The sequence below is a fragment of the Amblyraja radiata genome, chromosome 8, assembly GCF_010909765.2.
Source record: "Amblyraja radiata isolate CabotCenter1 chromosome 8, sAmbRad1.1.pri, whole genome shotgun sequence".
NCBI lineage: Eukaryota > Metazoa > Chordata > Chondrichthyes > Rajiformes > Rajidae > Amblyraja > Amblyraja radiata.
In genome coordinates this window covers 58,499,169-58,521,718 of record NC_045963.1, presented here as the reverse complement: position 1 = coordinate 58,521,718, position 22,550 = coordinate 58,499,169, and the positions used below count along the sequence as shown (strand labels likewise).

At 42.1% G+C, this 22,550-nt stretch overlaps 1 protein-coding gene across 2 annotated transcripts in view; it reads right to left on the bottom strand.

Moving 5' to 3' along the window:
- The window catches only part of vta1 (vesicle trafficking 1), a 170,184-nt gene that overhangs the window by 73,762 nt on the left and 73,872 nt on the right, over positions 1 to 22,550 (bottom strand). For both annotated transcript variants that reach the window (XM_033026004.1, XM_033026005.1), the window contains exon 3: positions 10,241 to 10,368. In XM_033026004.1, coding sequence (XP_032881895.1) covers positions 10,241 to 10,368 — 128 coding nt within the window. The remainder of the gene's footprint in view (positions 1 to 10,240; positions 10,369 to 22,550) is intronic.

The following is a 22,550-nucleotide window of genomic DNA, read 5'->3' as shown; positions in this document are numbered from 1 at the left end:
GTTCCGAAGACTTTTAGCCCTCAGAAGAAAGAATTCCATCAAGTCTGCCTAAACAGGTGAACCATTATTTCGAGACTGTGACTCTCCCTCAACAAATGATCCAATTCCCTTTTGCACATTGCTGCTTTTATCTTCTTTCAACAACCGGTTACAATCCATGAAAGTTTTATTTGCCCATTGTCATAAATCTGTGCCTGCTTGTAACTGAATCAACCACCAGTAGAAACAATGCTTTCATATCAATTACATAATTTTCAATCTCTATGTTAAACACCACATATTAATATCAATTATGTCCTCATGACCACGACCACTAGCCCACCCGATGTATTCTTCATTCTGCCACATATTCAACAAATGACTGCATAAGATTATCTTCAAAATAAGCACAATGTTAGGTGAGAAGATGCAACATAATGCAATAAATGGGGAAGAACCCCAGAGGTTGAAGCATGCAATTTGGGCCAAGGGGTTTTAAGTGGTACTTGTTTTCCAAATGTTCCAGAGACGAGTGTAGGGTCAGAGAAATAGCATCTGCCATAGACCTGTTATGGCGGTTGATGAATTACATGTATGAATGCTGGCTGGGAGGCTGGAGTTTATATGTGCCATGACCAGCCTCCCAAAGCTCTTCATGATAGTGAATGTAAGAGGGATTTGATGTTGCCAGCAATACTGCCTGACTGATTGAAAATCTGAATGAAAACTGCCTGAAGATTGAAAAGACTAGGCTTGTATTCACTGGAGTTTAGAAGGATGAGGGGCAATCTTATAGAAACATATCAAATTATAAAAGGACTGGACAAGCTAGATGCAGGAAAAATGTTCCCAATGTTGGGCGAGTCCAGACCCAGGGGCCACAGTTTTAGAATAAAGGGGAGGCCATTTAAGACTGAGGTGAGAAAAAACTTTTTCACCCAGAGAGTTGTGAATTAGTGGAATTCCCAGCCGCAGAGGGCAGTGGAGGCCAAATCACTGGATGGATTTAAGAGAGAGTTAGATAGAGCTCGAGGGGCTAGTGGAATCAAGGGATATGGGGAGAAGGCAGGCATGGGTTAGTGATTGGGGACGATTAGCCATGATCACAATGAATGGCGGTGCTGGCTCGAAGGGTCGAATTACCTCCTCCTGCACCTATTTTCCATGTTTCTACTTCACTTTGTGGTCTGCTATTGCATGCAAACCTAGCCACTGCCCATCCCATGCCCATGACAAAGACAGTACACATGTGCTTATTTCAATTTAATTAGAGAGTGTAACATTCTTTAAGAATGTAAAAGCTGATTGCAGCATCAAATACAAAACCCTCTTGAAACTTAACACGCTGCAAAAATCAGGGCCATAGGGAAAGAAAAGCAAACATTCATCCTTTAATTCCTAAGTAACATGCTGCAGTTTTTTTGATTAATGCAGTCCCCGCTGTTTCTTCACCCACTCACTCCCCTCCAAAAAAAATTTCTCTTCTTTCTTAAATCAGAAGGGGCCAGAAAAAAAGTGAATTACAGTATGGCGTAATAGTTTCAGCAGATTGCTGGAGCCAAAACATACAGCTTGTGAACAAAAATAAGCACTGTGCTCATTAACTGGGATACTTTAGTGGAAATAAATTGTTCCATCAAAGCGCCCTTTCCCTATTAATAAGCAAAATCTCTGTCAGCTCAGATACTTTAGGGAAACACCTGCAGCTGTAGAAAATTCATGCTGACCACATCATACTCACATAGTGCTCATGCTGCCCATTTCCAATACCATAGCTGTACAAGGTGGAAGCACCTTCCAAACAGATCTATGATTTTGCCTGCGAGTTACTTGTATACTTGCTCATGGATGCAGGTCCATTAGGCAAGTCATGGAATTTTGGCAATACTTCTGTCTTCTTTTGATTGACTGTATAAGCATACACAAGGACAACCATCACTGTCTCGCACACCGTGTTCTGTGACGGCATTTCAAAGGAATTGGAGACTGACCAGGGACAGAAATGGCCAGAATCAGAAAAGACCTGGATTATTTAAAAGGAGGATGGATGAGCCTAACTGTTGGGCACTGGTATCACTCATTATTGTGTGCGTGTGATGGCACTGAAGAGAATGCATTCACAGGATGTTGCCAGGATTTGACGGACTCAAAGGGAAGAGGTTCGGCACGCTTGGACTTTATTCCTTGGGGCATAGGAGCCTGAGGAGTGATATTATAGAGGTGTATAAAATCACGAGGGGAATAGATAGGGTGAATGCACGGTCTTTTTCCCAGGGTAAGGGAATCAGTAACAGGGAGGGTTTAAGGTGAGAGGTGAAGGATTTAATAGGAACCAGAGGTGCTATTTTTTTTCTCACAGAGGATACTAGGTATGTTGAACGAGTTGTCAGAGGAAGCTTCAAGGGAGGTACAATAACATCATTTAAGAGACATTTGGACAGTTAGGATAGGAAAGGTTTAGATGGATATGGGCCAAATTCTGGCAAATGGCACTAGCTTAGAATGGGCAATTTGGTCGGCATGAATGAGTTGTGATTAATGGCCTGTTTCCGTGCTGTAGGACTAAAATGATCGCTTCGCCCAACATCTCCGCTCAGTTCGCACTAACCAACCTGATCTCCCGGTGGCTCAGCACTTCAGCTCCCCCTCCCATTCCGAATCTGACCTTTCTGTCCTGGGCCTCCTCAATTGCCAGAGGCCCAGCGCAAATTAGAGGAACTTCACCTCATATTACGCTTAAGTAGTTTACACCCTAGCAGTATGAACATTGACTTTTCTAATTTCAGATAGTCCTTGCTTTCTCCCTCCTTCCCCTCCCCAGCTCTCCCACAAGCCTACTGTTTCCGCCTCTTCCTTTCTTTTTCCCGCCCCCTCCCGACATCAGTTTGAAGAAGGGTCTCGACCCGAAACGTCGCTTATTCCTTCTCGCCATAGATGCTGCCTCACCCGCTGAGTTCCTCCAGGATTTTTGTCTACCTTCGATTTTTCCAGCATCTGCAGTTCTTTCTTAAACATAGAAATAAACAGGTCATTTTGGGCAGGGATACTCTGATTGGTGAGGATGATGCCATACATATATCCATGCTGGATCCTAATCTATTTCAATGATTTGGGTGTAGAGATCGTGTAATATACCCAGTCTGAAGAAGGGTCTCGACCCGAAACGTTACCCATTCCTTCTTTCCAGAGATGCTGCCTGTTCCGCTGAGTTACTCCAGCTTTTTGTGTCTATCTTTTGTGTAATATACTGGTAGTTTTATTATTATGTGGTAGTTGTGTTCCTACAAAACCACAGATTTTAGAAAATCATGTCATAAAAACAATGTCAATGGGAACGGAGGGTTCGGGGCTAGAGTTTCAGGTTCACAATATGCATTTTGATAGAACATCATTGCACACATGTCAAAAGCCACAGACAGACTGCGTTCTTAAGAAGCAATGATGCCAACAATTACGACAAGGAGGTTACATGTCATACATTTTGACCTTTATTTTCCCCCAAGGCACCTCATTTTCTTTCTGTTAAATTCCAAAGTAACTGTTAAGTTCTTTAGTTCACAATTAAAAGTGCATCAGAACCAATTTGTCCCTTGTAATATAAATGGCATTCTCTAGTTATCCAATACACATTTTCAAAACATACCTTACAGCAGAACTACCTAAAGTTTGGTCGCAATGTTGGTTGCCAGTAGGATTGAGGGAAGTTTCAAAGTATATGGACAGGTCAGTGAATTGGCAAGGACATTGGAGAATAAAATTAGAGGTCTTCCACTCAGGTATCCAAAATAGTTCTGAGATACAACATGAAAACAGGCCCTTCAGCCGGTTGGAGTCCACACAGACCACCGATCATCCATACACTAGTTCTAGTTTATCCTATTTATGCATCCTACACACCAGGGGCAGTTTAATAGAAGCCAATTAACCTGCAAACCTGCACGCCTTTGGAATGTGGGGGGGAAACCGGAGCACCCAGGAGAAAACTCAAGTGGTCACAGGAACTAAGTACAATCTCCGTCCAGAGGCGCCCGTATCCAGGATCGAACCCGGGTCTCTGGCGCTGTGAGGCAGCAGCTCTCCCACTGCGCCAATGTGCCACCCTGTAAATAAAGCATCACTTATTTCAAGCCCTGTAAATAAAGATCAAAATCTTTTTAAAAGGCCGACAACTGTTGTTCAAAGCAAGATGGATGTCCTTGTACAGTGATCAGTAAAAGTGCACAATTATGCAGAAGCAGCTTGCAATTGGGAAGACAAATGATTCGTTTTCCCTATTTTCAAAATGATTTGTGTGAAAGAGTAGTCTTTCTCCAATTCCACAAAGCAATACCTGCTTATTTCAGGAGTTGAGGAAGGTTCATGAACTTATTTTCTTTGAGAGGGCATGTTTGTGTCAGTTAAACAGGTTAAGCAGACTGGGTGTGTACTCCCTAGATTTAGAAGAACGATAATTAATCTCAATAAACATGTAAAATTCTTAGGGAGTTTACAGTTCTCTTGGCTGAGAAGCCTAGAACCAGAGTTCACACTATCACAGTAAGGGATAGATGTGAAAGGCCATTTGCTTTCACCCAGCATGTAGTAAATCTGTGGGACTCGAACCAAGAGCTGTGGTCAGTAATTTTTACTGGATATATTCCAAAGCAAAGATAAATATATTTTTAGGCATTAAAGAAATGAAGCAATACTGAATATCTTGATGTTATTGAATAAAAGGCGAGTATAATTAGGAGCCAAATGTTCGACAACTACTAAATGTTTCTTTTGAATCAGTTGAATTTCAGAATTTTTGTTTCAGCATTTAACATTTTTTTAAATACCCTGAAAATAAGTTCCATTTGCACAAAATCTCAGGAGTTTGAAAGGGTGAGCGGAGTCATAGTAGACAATAGACAATAGGTGCAGGAGTTGGCCATTCGGCCCTTCGTGCCAGCACCGCCATTCAATGTGATCATGGCCGATCATCCACAATCAGTACCCCGTTCCTGCCTTCTCCCCGTATCCCCTGACTTCGCTATCTTTAAGAGTCCTATCTGGCTCTCTCTTGAAAGTATCCAGAGAACCGGCCTCCACCGCCCTCTGAGGCAGAGAATGCCACAGACTCACAACTCTCTGTGTGAAAAAGTGTTTCCTTATCCCCGTTCTAAATGGCTTACCCCTTATTCTTAAACTGTGGCCCCTGGTTCTGGACTCCCCCAACATCGGGAACATGTTTCCTGCCTCTAATAATCTTATGTTTCAATATGATATCCTCTCATCCTTCTAAATTCCAGAGTATACAAGCCCAGCCGCTCCATTCTCTCAGCATATGCCAGTCCCGCCATCCCAGGAATTAACCTTGTGAACCTTCGCCGCCCTCCCTCAATAGCAAGAATGTCATTCCTCTAATTTGGAGACCAAAACTGCACACAATACACCAGGTGTGGTATCACCAGGGCCCTGCACAACTGCAGAATGACCTCCTTGCTCCAATACTCAACTCCTCTTGTTATGAAGGCCAACATGCCATTCTCTTTCTTCACTGCCTGCTGTACCTGCATTACTGCTTAGACAGCACTAATGGGGTTAGAAAACTCATGTGCATTGTAACTCTCTCAAATTATTATAAAATTCAATAAATACTAGGTTTAGGTTTATTATTGTCATGTGTACCGAGGTACAGTGAAATGCTATATTTTGCATGCTTTCTGATCAGATCAAATAATACAGTATTATACTTAAATACAATCAACTCAAATTCAAGTACAACAGAAGGTGCAAAGAGGAAAATATAGAGCATCTCAGCATATCAGTCCATAGACAAAATCCAATGATGGCAATGGGGTAGAAGTGAATCAGACAGTAGCCTAGTTTATTGGAAGGACCATTCCGACGCATGACAAGAGGTGAAGAAGATGTTTCTGAGTCAGGTAGTGCACGCTTTCAAGCTGCTGTACCTCCTGCTGGTCAGAAGCAGGGTGGAGGAGGAATGACTGGGGTGGGACAGGTTTTTGATTGTTGGCTGCTTTTCCGAGGCAGCATTAAGTATAGATAGAGTCAATGGTGGGAAATCTGGTTTCTGTAATTGAGTGGGCTACATCCACAACTCTGCAATTTCTTGCAGTTTTGGGCAGAGCTGTGATGCAACCCAACACAAAATGCTGGAGTAACTCAGCGGGACAGGCAGCATCTCTGGAGAGAAGGAATGGGTGACGTTTCGGGTCGACCGTAGATTTAAACCAGCATCTGCAGTTCTTTCCTGCACATGCAACCCAACACTATGCTTTCTATGCTAAGTGCATTGGTGCAATAGCTTGTATATTTTATAGGCTAATATGCAATTTTTTTAATGTATTTTTGTATCTTCTTTTTTTCTGTTTGATGTGTTATATGGACCTGTGTGTAATAAAGCTTTAATAATAATAATAATATGGTGCATCTGTAAAGGTTTGAGAGAGCCATTGGAAATATGCTAAATTTCCTCAGTCTTCTCAGGATGTAGAGGCAATGGTGTGTCTTCTTGGCTGTCATGTCACTGTGGTTGGTCCACAACAGATTGTTGGTAATGTTAATGATAAGGAATTTGAAGCTCTCAACCATGTCCATTTCAGCACCTTTGCTGCTGATTGGGACATGTACTCTCCCATGCTTCCTGACGTTGATAACTAGCTTCCTTGACTTTGGGAGGGAGGGGGAAGGGGGGAATGCTGATTCCTCAGTCCAAGAATTTGGATTCAATTATAATATAGTTATATATAATATATATAATAAAAAATATAATAGAATGAGTATATTATCAATAATATTCCTTTAAAATGCCCTGCAGATATTTCATCTTTAATCTGCCATGCGCTTTCAATAAACTATTCACTGAAAATTATTTTTTATTTCCTGGTTTGTTGTATGAAAAATCTATAGTGTGACTTGCTGCTTAAACAGCTTTAAGACACCGTGAGAGATCAGAGCATGGAACTTCCTCCAAAAGCTCCTGTGCAGTTCAAAGTGATCTTAATGTGAAGCAGATTAATTATGTATGTTTCTAGCTGCCCTCAGGGTAAATTCCATGCCCAATTCTGCAGTCGGTTCTTTTGTTTCCCTGGTGCTTCTTTACCGCAAATCTGTTGTTATGTCAACACTAGTGAAGTCACGGAAGTTATCACCAAGAGATGCAACCTCACTGAACTAAGCAAAGCCAATTCTTATTTACTCTTTGCTAAAAAAAGCTTTTCTCACGCGATTTTCGCTGATATTCTATTTTAAGAATGAACATACAAATTGCATTCTAGCTTTCACTCAGATTCACACCTTTGTGGAATCTGAAATCCTATCTCACATGTATGATTAGATTGCCTGAGCTTGTGGTCAGCCTCAGTCTCAGCTTCTGGATCATTCCAGATTGCTGCTAATTATTTCTGTTTGCATCTTACAGCTCACTGAAATCTCACTTGTGGGGCGTATCACTGATGGGGATGAGTCAGAGTATAGAAGAGAGATCGAGCAACTGTCCATATGGTGCCAGCGCAATAACCTGGCGCTCAACACCAGCAAAACCAAGGAACTGATTGTGGACTTTGGATGGAGTAGGAGGGGGACCCACAGCCCTATTTATATCAATTTAGATGGTTGAAAGGGTCAAGAGCTTCAAATTCCTGGGCGTGCACATCTCTGAAGATCTTTCCTGGTCCGAGAACACTAATGCAATAATCAAGAAAGCTCATCAGCGCCTCTACTTCCTGAGAAGATTACGGAGAGTCGGTTTGTCAAGGAAGACTCTCTCTAACTTCTACAGGTGCACAGTAGAGAGCATGCTGACCGGTTGCATCGTGGCTTGGTTCAGCAATTTTAGCGCCCTGGAGAGGAAAAGACTACAAAAAGTAGTAAACACTGCCTAGTCCATCATCGGCTCTGACCTTCCTTCCATCGAGGGGATTTATCGCAGTCGCTGCCTCAAAAAGGCTGGCAGTATCATCAAAGACCCACACCATCCTGGCCACACACTCATCTCCCTACTACCTTCAGGTAGAAGGTACAGGAGCCTGAAGACTGCAACAACCAGGTTCAGGAATAGCTACTTCCCCACAGCCATCAGGCTATTAAACCTGGCTCGGACAAAACTCTTATTATTAATAACCCATTTTCTGTTATTTGCACTTTATCAGTTTATTTATTCATGTGTGTATATATTTATATTATGGTATATGGACACACTTATCTGTTCTGTAGTAAATGCCTACTATGTGTGTGTGTGAATGTGTGTGAATGTGTGTGAGTGATTGGTGGTGGTCGGAGGGGCCGTAGGCGCAGAACGGCAGCCACGCTTCCGTCAGTCTGCCCCAGGGCAGCTGTGGCTACAGAAGTAGCTTACCACCACCGAGTGTGACTGAGGAGTGAATGAATAATGCGATGTAAAGCGCCTTGAGTATTAGAAAGGCGCTATATAAATCCCATCCATTATTATTATTATTATTATGTTCTGTGTGCTGAAGCAAAGCAAGAATTTCATTGTCCTATACAGGGACACATGACAATAAACTCACTTGAACTTGAAAGCCCTCAAAAAAGCATACAAAATCATCAAAGACCCACACCATCCTGGCCCCACACTCATTTCTCCATTGCCAATAGGAACAATATACAGGAGCCTGAAAACCGTAACATCCAGGTTCAGTAACTGCTTCTTCCCTACAGCCATTAGACTATTAAACACAACAACGAATAAGCTCTGAGCTCTGAACTGCAAAACACTATATTATTATTGCACTATATTTGTTATTTATTGAACTTTTTTTTCTCTTCCCCATTATGTACAATGTTTACATATTCACATATTCTGTTGTGCTGCAGCAAGTAAGAATTTCATTGTCGCATCTGGGCCAAATGGCAATAAAACACTCTTGACTCTTGATGCTGGGCAGCCAAAGTCCTTACTCCAGGATTAAAGTCTCCACCTGCTTTGCTTTCACTTACAGGTGCAGCAGATTAATTTTTTTTAAACTGCAGATGCTGGAAAAAATGCTCAGCAGACCAGGCCTCATATGCAGAAAGAGGAAAATGAAGGGTCCTTAGATCTAAAATGTTAACTTGTCTCTTCCCACATAAGCAGCTGAAACAGCTGAGTATTTTCAGTGTTATCTCTTTTATGTTTTTAGATGACACAGTAATTTGCCTGTATTCCATGCTTCCCCAAAGGGTAGGAATTTATAACTGGACTCTAAAGAAAAACCCTGGTAACCTTCTGCCATGAGCCACCGGATGCAGTCACAGAAGATCGCTGTCCCCAAAGAACATGCATCTTGGAGGCTCCTCCTCACCAGACGATACAGGATATTCTGACCCTGAAGGCACTCTTCCAGTTTCATCCTATCATCACAGCATCCATTCATTTAACAAAAATTCTATAGCTGGAATAGTACCAAATGCTTTGTAATGTGTCTCGTTAAGATATCATAAAATGCTAAATATAAATGATCAAAAGGGATTACTGTCAGTTTCAGCATGCTGTAATATCGGAATACGGTCATCACTATTCTGTGAAACTTGCAATTGAAGAAGTTAATCTTGATCAATTTAAAGTGATTCACAATTCTTCTAATACAATGTTAAAATGGTACTGTAGCGATTTCTAATTGCAGGCTTCTCCTTGAGCTGACGGCAATCAATATTGAGATGGCTAATACGAGCTACAGTATTTATGATATTTTTGTAATCCATGGGTGCCAACAGCAAGCAACATTGACGAGGACAAATTCTGCGGATAGTCACAAGCGTTAGATGAAAATATTCATGAAACTACTGGAATCTCCATGGGGGAGACCTGATGGAAGTGTATTAAATTATGAGAGGCTTAGATAAGGTAGAAAGAGCAATTTTTCCCAGGATGGAAATATCAAATATTAGAGGGCATAGCTTCATGGTGAGAGGTGCAAAGTTTAACGGATTTTACACAGAGGATGGTGGGTGCCTGTAATGTGCTGCCAGCGGTGGTGGTGGAGGCAGATATGATATTGGTGTTTAAGAGGCTTTTTCCTAGGAACATGGATTTACAGGGGATTGAGAGGTATGGATTATGTGCAGGCAGATAAGAGTTGGTTTTGGCATCATGTTCGGCACGGACATTGTGGGCCAAAGGACCCGTTCCTATGCTGCGCTGTTCTATGTTCACTGCTCATAAATCATAGGAGCAGAATTAGGCCATTTGGCCCATCGAGTCTACTCCATCTGTTCCGTTGGCACATTGCAACTTGTGATTCTCTTTCTATATAATACAGTTTACAAGACTCACTTGTGAAATCTTCCAGCACGATCTTCAGTATCCGCATACAGGAACATCTTGTAGGCATAATTTTCTATGTGGGCATTCCCCACCACATCTTGAGTAATTGATTCATTATCACCCAACTGTTTCTTCATCTGAAAGAGAAATTAGAAATTAGCAGAGGATTTAATGTCAATGATTCTTTGTGTTTTAATTGTAATTCATTATTTGCAATAGCAATTCCAATGGGAATTCAGGTGGCATGGATAGTAAGCTTACAAATGACACTAGTGTGGGGCGTAAGTCCCGAAATGAAAGCGAGGAGCCAGGTGTTTTATTATGTCCTTCTTGGTATCAGAGAAGTCCGCAAGAGGAAGATGGCACCCAAACCCTTGCCTTTTATCCCTCTAGCTATGGGCCGCCTCTGGACCCAACCATTCCCGTGCCGAGGGGTTTGATAGTTGGGATGGCCCGACCCTTGAGAGCCGCCACACTAGCATTGATGGTATAGTGAAAGTGCAAAAAGTTATCTCAGAGGGGGGGGGGGAGGGAAGGGGGAGGGGGGGAGGGGGGGGGGGGGGGGGGGGGGAGGAGGGGGGAGAGGGGGAGGGAGGAGGGGAGGGAGGGGAGAGGAGGGGGGGGAGAGAGGGGGGGGAGAGAGAGAGGGGGGGGGAGAGAGAGGGGGGGGAAGGGAGAGGGGGGGGGAGAGAGAGGGGGGGGGGGAGGGGGGGGAGGAGAGGGGGGGGGGGGGAGAAGGGGGGGGGGGAGAGGGGGGGGGAGAGGAGGGGGGGGGGGGGAGGAGAGAGGGGGGGGGGGGGAGGGGGGGAGGGGGAGGGAGAGGGGGGGAGAGAGGGGGGGGGAGAGAGAGAGGGGGGGGAGAGAGTGGGGGGGGGGAGAGGGGGGGGGAGGGGGGGGGGGGGAGGGAGGGGGGGGAGAGGAGGGGGAGGGAGGGGGAGAGAGGAGGGAGAGGGGAGAGGGGGGGGGGGAGAGAGGGGGGGGGGGAGAGAGAGGGGGGGGGAGAGAGGGGGGGGGGGAGAGAGGGGGGGGGGGAGAGAGGGGGGGGGAGAGAGGGGGGGCAGAGAGGGGGGGGAGAGAGGGGGGGGGGGAGAGAGGGGGGGGGAGAGAGGGGGGGGGAGAGAGGGGGGGGGGAGAGAGAGGGGGGGGGGAGATGAGGGGGGGGGGAAGAGAGGGGGGGGGGAGAGAGGGGGTGGGAGAGAGGGGTGGTGGGTGTGAGATCTAAAATGCTTACAGTTTTGGTCTCCTAATCTGAGGAAAGACATTCTTGCCATAGAGGGAGTACAGAGAAGGTTCACCAGACTGATTCCTGGGATGTCAGGACTTTCATATGAAGAAAGACTGGATAGACAGCTTGTACTCGCTAGAATGTAGAAGATCGAGGGGGGATCTTATAGAAACTTACAAAATTCTTAAGGGGTTGGACAGGCTAGATGCAAGAAGATTGTTCCCGATGTTGGGGAAGTCCAGAACAAGGGGGTCACAGTTTAAGGATAAGGGGGAAGTCTTTTAGGACCGAGATGAGAAAAAAATGTTTCACACAGAGAGTGGTGAATCTGTGGAATTCTCTGCCACAGAAAGTAGTTGAGGCCAGTTCATTGGCTATATTTAAGAGGGAGTTAGATGCGGCCCTTGTGGCTAAAGGGATCAGGGGGTATGGAGCGAAGGCAGGTACAGGATACTGAGTTGGACGATCAGCCATGATCATATTGAATGGCGGTGCAGGCTCGTTGGGCCGAATGGCCTATTCCGCACTTATTTTCTATGTTTCTAAGATATATACAAAATTATGAAAGGAATAGATGCTGTAAACAGCAATAAACGTTTTCCCCAGTGAAGAGATGCCTAGAGAGGGAGGAATAAGAATTTTAGAGGGAATCTGAAGCAGATTTTATTTAATTCAGTTTTAATTCAAGTTTAGAACACACCGCCTGCGAAAGTGGTGGAGGCAGATATTCTCATGTTTACGATGCTTCAGGATGAATACTTTGATTACCAAGGCATAAGTAGTTATGGACCAGATGCTGGTAAATGAAATTGAGATAGACAGGACCTTGATTGTTAGCAGAGACATGGTTGGCTGATAGGCCAATTCCTGTGCTCTGCTTCTTTGACTCTTGTAACATTAGAAATCATTTGCAGAGGAAAGCATGTGTTGGAATTCAATGTCAAATTGCGTACAAACAAAACATGTTGGCCAGAATAAAATGAGACAAAGAAATAGGTACAGTTACAAAAGTTTCAAAATATCAATTAACATTTTCAATCACATGTCTAGGTTACTGGAACATCATTTCTCAAACTTGTGACTTTTTCCATTAAGTCAGCGCATGGGAACACCACCATCTGCAGGTTCTCCTTCAAGTCGCACACCATCCTAACTTGGAAACATATTGTCATTTGTTTCATTATTACCGATTTAAATTTTGGAAGTTGCAATCAGATGATCATTTGGGAGCATCTTTACCTGAAGGGCTGCAAAATTTCAAGGTTTGTTGCTCAATTATCGTCTCAACAATAATTAGGAAGTGCAAGAAATGCTGGCTTAGCCTGTGATGCCTCTAGCTCCACTAAAAATAGGACTGCATGTGTAATACTTAATATTTAATGAGAGAGTCTGCCCATTAATAACTAACACAAACCATGGCAGGTAAAAGTACACTGGCTCCAATCTTCTTTAGTTTAGTTTCTATCTATAGTGCACATACAGGAACTTCACATAATTATAGGTGTTACACAGGCGACCTTCTTTCATCTTGGACAACAATTTTGAAACCTGTTTCATTACAAATTCGCCTTTGCCTGAAAATTCCTGTTGTTTGCATTTAAATAACGTTTATTCTCACTGAGTTTGTCAGCAACTTTTAGCCCATTGAGTATTTATAGGAAGAGACAGAATGACTAAATTTATTTCACTTACCTCCTCATTACTTGTCTATACTTTTTTCCAAATTTACTTTACTGACAAAAACCCTTCTTATGAGACTGGATTCAACCACTGACTGATAGTTATTGGTATCAATTTAATTCAATTTTTTAAATATCTAAAAATACCTTTCTTAATTTAATCATTCACAGGCTGCAAATATCAATGATATTTGGTGACATTTTTACTGTCAAAAATTGCCCTGAACCAAGGAGACACTTTAGAGTCATCCGCGGACAGGGCCAGACCGGATAAGAATGATCAATTTGCTCTCTAAAGAATGCGAGAGACCTGGATGGGTTTTTACACCGATTTAATAATTTGATGGTTATTAAGATAATACTAAGATACGCATTTAGATTCTAGATTTTAATTTAATAAATTGAATTTTATTCATAGTAACTGCTGTTAGGTTTCTGCATTGATGTCGCATATCTGTGATCACCAGTCCAGTAACTTAACTGCTACTAAAACCTTCACGTGGTCTTAATTCAACCACAATCTACCATCCACGAGGCTGCTGTGATATTAATGGATTGGAATTACTATCTGAACCAAACATGGCACTTGCCTCATTATTTTTGAATGTGAGATAACTGGCTGCAGGAATAGTTTAAAAAAATTACCAACCCCAGAGGGAACTCATAAAATTCTGGCAATAGTCTTCAGCACATAAACATAACTTGTACTTATCGTGATTCCAGGCTGAAAATAACTGAGAATATGTTTCAAATATGGAAATCTGACACTTATCAGGTGAGAGGTGGCAGACATTTTCAATATGGTTTCAATTTGCCCATGTTGTATGCCTGTGTACTATTTTTTTTGAGGCAAGGTTAAGCAGTTCTGTGGGAGAATTTAGAATTGAATCACTATTTAAAAATAAGTGGCCGCTCATTTACGACCGATGAGGCAAAGTTTTTTCTGACAGGGTTACAAGTCTTTTGAATTCACTTGGTCAAATGACCGTGGATACAGAGTAGCTTTAAAACAGACGTAGACAGATACATGACAAGCAACCGTGTGAAAGGTTATTGTGATGTGTAGGAATATGGAGTTGAGGTTAGTATCATATCAACTATGATCTTACTGAACGGTGGAACAGTCTCGAGGGGTTGAGTGCTTTATTTCTGCTCCCAAATTGTATGTTTTCATAACGCTAGTGGTTGATCATACACACATTTCACGATAAGGACAAGCGAAATGCAACTACTATGCCATTTTAGCTCACTGTATGGCTTGCCCTTTTCCATATATTAAAAATGCTTCCAATTCTATAAAAATCTCATATACAATAATTAATTCAGTAATGTTAATTAAGAAGCATTCTTACAAAGCTCTTCTTTCTAACCATCAAAAGTTTACAGGATGTATTCCAAAAGGGTACAAGTGACCACTTCTTCACCAGATGAACAGATTCTTCAGTGCTGAAAGAATTAACACTGCATACACGGTTTGACATTTTTACAGCAGCTGATTATGGAGTTAAGTGCAATAACTTCATACAAATTATAATGTGGTAAATCACTGATCAACTGTGCCTCGGAACCAAAATAATACCAGCCTATGGGCAGTTGGAAAATATGTGATAAAAGCATGAAGTCAGTGAGTTACAAAGGACAGGGAAACGAGGAGAAATAGTAATGGCAAGGACTTTTGTTCTTGCATATGATCCAACCACTTAATGACGGAAAGGGTGTAGAATGTAGATATCGGGGGGGGGGGGGGGGGGGGGCTGTGTTCAATTACAAATTCATTATGAAATTTAAGCAGAGGAATCAGCAACATGGACAGTGGGAAGAGGCCTATGTGGCAAGTAAGAAAAAGTGCTATACAAGCAAATTTCACGTGAGTGAGAAGGTAGTGTTTTAACCAGTCAAGAAATTCCATTCTCGAGCACAAAGAAAAATAATCAACTGCCAGTCTGTTAAATTAAAAACAAAATGAAAAGTCATCCTGTTTTGGGCAGGTTACCAATCACAACCACCAGGAATTTGGGAAAGCTTTCTGTCCACAGAGGATAGATATTTGGAAATAGTATAATTCAAACTTGGCATAGAATTAACAAATCTTTCATCAATATTATATCACCGTCACTTCAGCACATCAAAGACTGGCAATAAAATACAGGAGGCTTTATTTGCAAAGCGCACCTCAGAGACGGAGTCTCATAGTAAGTACCTCAGATATATAATTAAAATTCTATCTGAAAAACATTGTGAACAATTGTCATTATCCTTTTTTCCTCTTTCACATTTTACTACTTGGCTAGATCTATATATATTTAACATGCCTAAGTGTATGTACGCATATGTGCCTGTATTTATATACGTCATATATGTGTGCGTTTATTTTGCGGGATGTGGTACATGTATACAGTAGTCATGTGCCTCCGCTGAAAGATGAATGTGGTCTGGAATGCAAGCCTCTCTGGGCGGCTAACCTTAATCGCACCATACTTTTCAGCCATTGCTCTAGATGATAATGATAATATGGAGACACAAGGAACTGCAGATACTGGAATCCTGAACAAAAACAGTGCTGGAGAAACTCAACAGGTCAGGAGGCATGTGGAGAAAAATGGCAGATGATGTTTTAGACCCGGCCTTTTCTTCAAACTGATGGAATAGTAAAGGGGGAGGAAGCTGGAAGAGAGAGTTAAGGTTGGGGCTAAGCCTGGCAAATGATAGATAGATATGGGTGAGGAGAGGGGCATGGTTAATGGGAGATGAGTGGACTAAAGGGCCTATCCCACTTAGGTGATTTTTTTAGGCGACTGTTAGCGACTAGGACAATGGAATTCACCAAAGTCAGCACTGGCGACAACTTACGTCACCTGGCGACAACCTACGTTAACCTGGTGACAACCTATGGCAGCCAAAATTGTCGCCACTATCGCCGAAAACTTTTCAACATGTTGAAGATTTTTTGGCAGTCGCTGAAAAGATCGCCTAAGTAGGACAGGCCCACAGGTGACAATGGCTGGAGGTGAAAAGGATAAAAAAGTTGTAATATAAACAAATAAGAGGTGGTATAAAATGTAACGCCAGAGGGAGGGATATGGGTGGAGGAGGCCTGGATTGAGTGGATGTGGAGAGGATGTTTCCACTAGTGAGAGAGTGTAGGACCAGAGGGCACAGCCTCAATATAAAAAGAAGTTCCTTTAGAAGGGAGAGGAGGATGAATTTCAGCCAGAGGTGGTGAAACTGTGAAATTCATTGCCACAGACGGCTGAGTAGTCATGTCCCTCCGCTGAAAGATGAATGTGGTCTGGAATGCAAGCCTCTCTGGACGGTCTTTGACAAGTCTTTACAATACAAGTCTTTGAGTATTTTTAAAGGGGAGATTGAAAGGTTCTTGATTAGTAAGGGTGTCAAATGTTACGGGGAGAAGGCAGGAGAATGGGGTTGAGAGGTAAACATGGATCCAGTACGATTGAACAGTGGAGTAGATTTGATGAACCGAATGGCCTAATCCTGTTCTTATGACATGAACATGACAGAGGGGAGGGGAAAGAGGGGATGAATAAAAAGTAAATGTCGGACTCAAAGATGGGAGATGAGCCTATGAAGGATGGGAAAGGAACAAGCTGACCTGGGAAATAAGAGGGATGGGGCATTATCTAAGCTAAATATGAAGTGCTATTATGAAGGTGGAAGAAGATACTCAGTTGAGAGAGAGGTGTGCAGGGTAGTGTCAGAATTGGGGGTAGGGGAAGAGGAAGGGCAGCAGGATCCAGTGGTGGCGGTGTTAAGGGGCCCAGCCTGGAGACAGCAGATCCAGGAAAGTCAACAGTGCAGGCTTACAGGCAGCTGCAGAAGCTCTCCGAACCAGTAGCTTTGACACCCCTATCCCATAAGTGTCACAGAATTTGGTGCAATCAGAGGAGCCACAGAATTTGGTGCAGTCAGTGGCCACATCGTACCAGCTGCCAGGAAGGTGAAGAGGACCAGCAGCAGTGGCCCTGGCCCTATATTTGGTGTCGTCATTGTCAGGAGCCCTGCTTGATTCAGCAGCAGTGACAGTAACAATAGTCACATAGCTGAATCACCCAGTGCATGTAGCTTGATTTACCAGACTGACATTCTGATTCGTTCCCTGTGACTTCTTAAAGGCTTGTGAATGCATAGGTAGTACAAGAATCTGAGCTCTGGCACCTGCTCTGCTGTGTATTAAGAACATGGCTGAACTTTTACTTCAGTGCCACTTTCCTGTACAAACTCCAGGTCTCTAGATTACTTCAAATTCCCATCAATCTATGCTATGAATTTACTCCATGGCTGAGTAAGCACAGTGCACAAGCATGGAGAATTGCTACTCTCCAGGTGAAGATGTATATTTTTATCTCGGTTCTGAATGGTTGACCCTATATTTTGAGTATTATCCCCAGATACCCCAACCAAAAGAATCATTCTTACATCTACTTTGCTGCATTTCCTCCAGCAAACTGCATATCTCTTTCTGAGGCGGTTAATCAAGCCGGCACAGAATACTTTAAGTGCAGTGTCACCAGGGCTCTACATAACTGCACTCAATCCTCTTTTGCATTGAGGTCAATTTACTATTGAATTTCCTGTCACTGCACATAATGTTAACTTCCAGTTTTATAGACCCCAAGTCTCCCTGAACACTAATACTTTTAAACCTCACACCATTAAGAAAATATCTTACATTGTTTTAAAAAATAAAAATGGATGATTTTACATGTTTCCACATTATATTCTATTCACAGCCTATTTTTATCCCTTTGAAGTAATTACCCTCAACGCTCATTGGATCTTGCACAAAAAGCAAACTTGGGTACATTATATTTGTTTGTTAATTGCTGTATTTCTCTAAATCGGAGCTGTGGAGGTGGGATCGTTGAATATATTCATGGCTAAGACAGCTAGGTGTGACATCTGTAGATTATGATGAAACAAGTAGGTCCATGGACAAATTGTTCCGTGGACAATATCAGATCATCAATGGAGTTGGCTCAGGGATCCACGCAGCCTAAACTCATTTCTTATGTTCCTAACCACATTTGTATGACAATGTGGCTGACATTGTGGAGATAACTAGTTGGTTGCTGCGAGGAGGGGTTCTGGCAACTTTGAATAACATCCTCGGAGCAAAAAAGGTTAAGAACTACCATTTGAGACCCAGTCAAATAACAGGTTTATGCAGAGGAGGACTGAACTGTAAACAATGCAGATATTATTGTTTTACTCAAATGTCAAGGACAGCAATACTGAATAACACAACACTAAAATCTCTAAGAATGCTCAACACCAGCTGAGAAAAGGTTCCCCACTTTATTAAATTCATTGACAGCCCGTATCAGATAACTACCTCCAATTTTCAGCAGTCTAATAATTTGCTGAATTCAATTTCACTATAGGTGCGGCCTCATTTCTTGTCAGATAATTGAGTTAAAGGATGATTTCATTCTATGGCACAAATTTAATGGTATTTAAATGGTTTCACAGCTGGTTGCTTTTCCCCTAGCCACCGACCAGGTTTCCGGCTTATAAACTGATCAATCCATTTTGGTGAAACACAGCCTTTTTCAATCTCAGGTAGACACAAAATGCTGGAATCTGAAGAAGGGTCCCAACCCGAAACGTCACCCATTCATTCTCTCCAGAGATGCTGCCTGTCCTGCTGTTACTCCAGCATTTTGTGTCTATCTTCAATTTAAACCAGCATCTGCAGTTCTTTCCTACACTATTTCAATCTCAACTGTACTGTGCTTGTAAGGAAAGCACACCAGGCCTCTATTTCCTGAGAAGATTACGGAGAGTCGGTATGTCAAGGAGGACTTTCTCGAACTTCTACAGGTGCACAGTAGAGAGCATGCTGACCGGTTGCATCGTGGCTTGGTTCGGCAACTTGAGCGCCCAGGAGTGGAAAAGACTGCAAAAAGTAGTAAACACTGCCCAGTCCGTCATTGGCTCTGACCTCCCTACCATCGAGGGGATCTATCGCAGTCGTTGCCTCAAAAAGGCTGCCAGCATCATCAAGGATCGACACCATCCTGGCCACTCACTCATCTCCCCACTGCCTTCAGGTAGAAGGTACAGGAGCTTGAAATCTGCAACATCCAGGTTTAGAAATAGCTACTTCCCCACAGTCATCAGGCTATTAAACTCAACTCAAACAAAACTCTGAACATTAATAGCCCATTGCACTTTATCTGCTTATTTATGTGTGTATATATATATATATATATATATATATATATTCAATGGTATATGGTCACACTGATCTGTTCTGTATTTATTTATGCCTACTATATTCTGTTGTGCTGAATTCAAAGCAAGAATTTCATTGTCCTATCTGGGACACATGACAATAAACTCTCTTGAATCTTAATGATGAATGTGATACAGCAGTACAATTGCACTTACCAGAAAGGGAGAAATGCACTATCCAATTACACTATCCAGTTGAAAACCTGCAAGTGTAAATACCTAATGAGGAGAAATGTTTGCAATTGAGCCAATCTGCATAAAGTTGGTAAAGCAATGAATTTTTAGGCTTGCTTCATTACACCCACCGGAAGACTGATTTAGCAGAGCACATTTCCCTTTGCTTAAGTTGCAATGGGTGAACAGACATTATCCTATCCAAATACTGAGGACAATACAGTAGTTAAATCCTAACTGCAGAGGAACAGTGGTAATGGCAGATCAAAACCAGAACTATTTTTAAAACCAGATACATAATTACTTTCATATTTTTGCTACTACATTTTGCACATGTTGTGCCAGATGAGGTGTGGTAGCAGTTTCAACACTACATTCCTACACATAGATTGAGCTTTTCATCCATAAATACATTTAGCCATCATTTAAACCCGTGTAAGATTAAAATGACGACAGCCTGTTATTAGAATATAAATAGAAGTATTTCTTAAACCGGTTCTGCTGGTGCATTTGAGAAATTGCTATAAGCCTAATGAATTATTAAATTGATTACGGAAAGATTTGATAATTCATGTTATGTTTATTAATGTCATGATTCGCATCATCTAATAATTTCCAGCAATTTAGGAAGTAGGAAAGAGTATGCCACTGCAGAAAAATAACAACTCATCAAGATTACTTCAACTGCATCTATTACCTGTGTAACTCCGAAAAAGGGCAAGTGCAACAAATCATTGCCCCAAGTCAGAACAATATCCTGATTTGGACAAATGCTACTTCCTTGTTGCTGTTGTTAGGCGTTACGTTCCCAACCTAACAGCACCATGGAAACAGCATAGCAAATCAAGATGATCAATCAGCACCTTCCGGAAGAGAGATGGATAATAAAAGTGTCTTCAATAGAAAAAAAGAGTAATATTTCACAGGAAAAATAATTTTTGTCCCTGTAATGGAAGAAGGGAAATCTATAATGGAGTAGCAAGACTATGAATTCAGTAATTTGAACCTCAAGCTTCAATCCTAAACACAAGTTGTGGTGGATGTTTATGTTAACTTTTATGTAGTTGTTTGCCTTGTTGCTTTTTTTAAAGTATGGCTGTATGGTAATTCGAGTTTCAATGTACCTTAATTGGTACACGTGACAATTAACTGACCGTTGAACCTTTAAAGCTAATTCATTGAGATGATTGGGATAGAACACAATTCACAAAACAAAGCCATCATTCCTGAAACAAAGTGATCAATTGAAGGTGGGACTTGCAACAACGCAGAGCTCAGCATGCAGCGAAGGAAAAATCACGAAGAAGTGAAACTGTGAAGTAGTGCCACATTTAAAATTACCCAGTTCAAAAAGTTAATTTTTCAGTTCATTTAAACCCTTAACTGAAATGAACTCATCTCAGATCAATTCTGAATGATTCAATTCTCTGTGCTGAAACTACTCTTTGTGCAATTGTTATTACTTGTATCAGACAACTCCCTTGCAAACTATTCTTTTAAATCAATCACCCTTTGAATTAGGGTTTAGCCAGTGGCCTCTCAGGGTCCTAACAAAATAAAATTCTATATAAATAAGCCTTTAGCCAACATTTCTACACCAAACGTGTAGAATTTACCTTGTTTTTCTTTTTATGCCCAAGTTCCTCTTTGAGAAATGGAGGCTAGGAAAAACAACTATCTTTCTTGTGTAAATGCTGAATGACCCCTTTCACTGGCAACTGCTGTTACACACCACCTGGAACATGATTCTCGCACCTAAACTTGGTCGTTTCTGGGGAACAGTGAGCTACACACGTGCATCAAGCTGCAAGAGTGGAAAAAATGTTAACCACAGATGAATATTCCTGCTGATTTTACACCACAAATCTGTGAAATCCTGGTTTCAGGTTAATTTGGAGAATAGGAGATATTTGTAGAGATGGAAGTTATACAAGGATTTTATTCAATGAAAATGAAGACAAAATATAGAGAAACAAATAACTCCACGTCCTCTTTCTTCATGAATGGAGCTATGTTTTAGTTTGTTTCATTACTACATTTAGATTACACAAGTTAGAGGGATATAATTTTAATTCTAAACTAATATCTCAAATGCAAATTCCTCCTCCCTCACCTCCATCCAGGTGAGACAGAGTTCACGTGCATCTCCTCCAAACTCATTTACTGCATTTGGTTTAGTTTAGTTTAGAGATAATAGAGTAAGGAAACAGGCCCTTTGGCCCACCGAGTCTACGCTGACCAGTGGTCACCCATACATTAGTTCTACCTACACACTAGGGACAATTTACAGAAGCCATTTAATCTACAAACCTACGTCTTTGGAATGTGGAACAACAGAGGTAAATAAATAAATGATGGGTCTTTGTCCCAAACATTATAGAGGGCACGGTATAAACTCTGTACATATAGCACCGATGGCAGAATCGAACCCGTGTCTGTGGCGGTCTAAAGCCGCAACACTACTGCTGCACCACCATGCCACCAGGAGGCCACATCGGTGTTCCCGATGTGCCTCCTTTATAACTGTGAGACCAAGTTTAGACTAGGCGACTGTGTTGGCGAACAAGTGCTCGGTCAGCCACGACTTGCTGGATCTCCTAGCTGCTCACCATTTTAACTATCCTTCCCATTCCCCTGCTGACCTTTCAGTCCTAAGCCTCCTGTACTGACAGATTGAGGCCATACGTAAACTGGAGGTACAACACCGCATATTCCACTTGGGTTGCTTAAAACTCTACGGTATGAACATTGAGTTGTACCCAACCTACAAACATCAGCCTATCACCCCACCACCCCATCCCACTCTCTTCCCTGTAACCCAACTAGATTTGCATCAATTTCTCTCCTTCGCCTTCCACCAACATCTCTACTTCCTTAGTAGGCTCAAGAAGTTTGGCGTGGCCCCAACAACCCTCACCAACTTCTGCAGATGCACCATTTAAATCATTTTACCGGGATGCATCACATCATGGTTAGGGAACAGCTC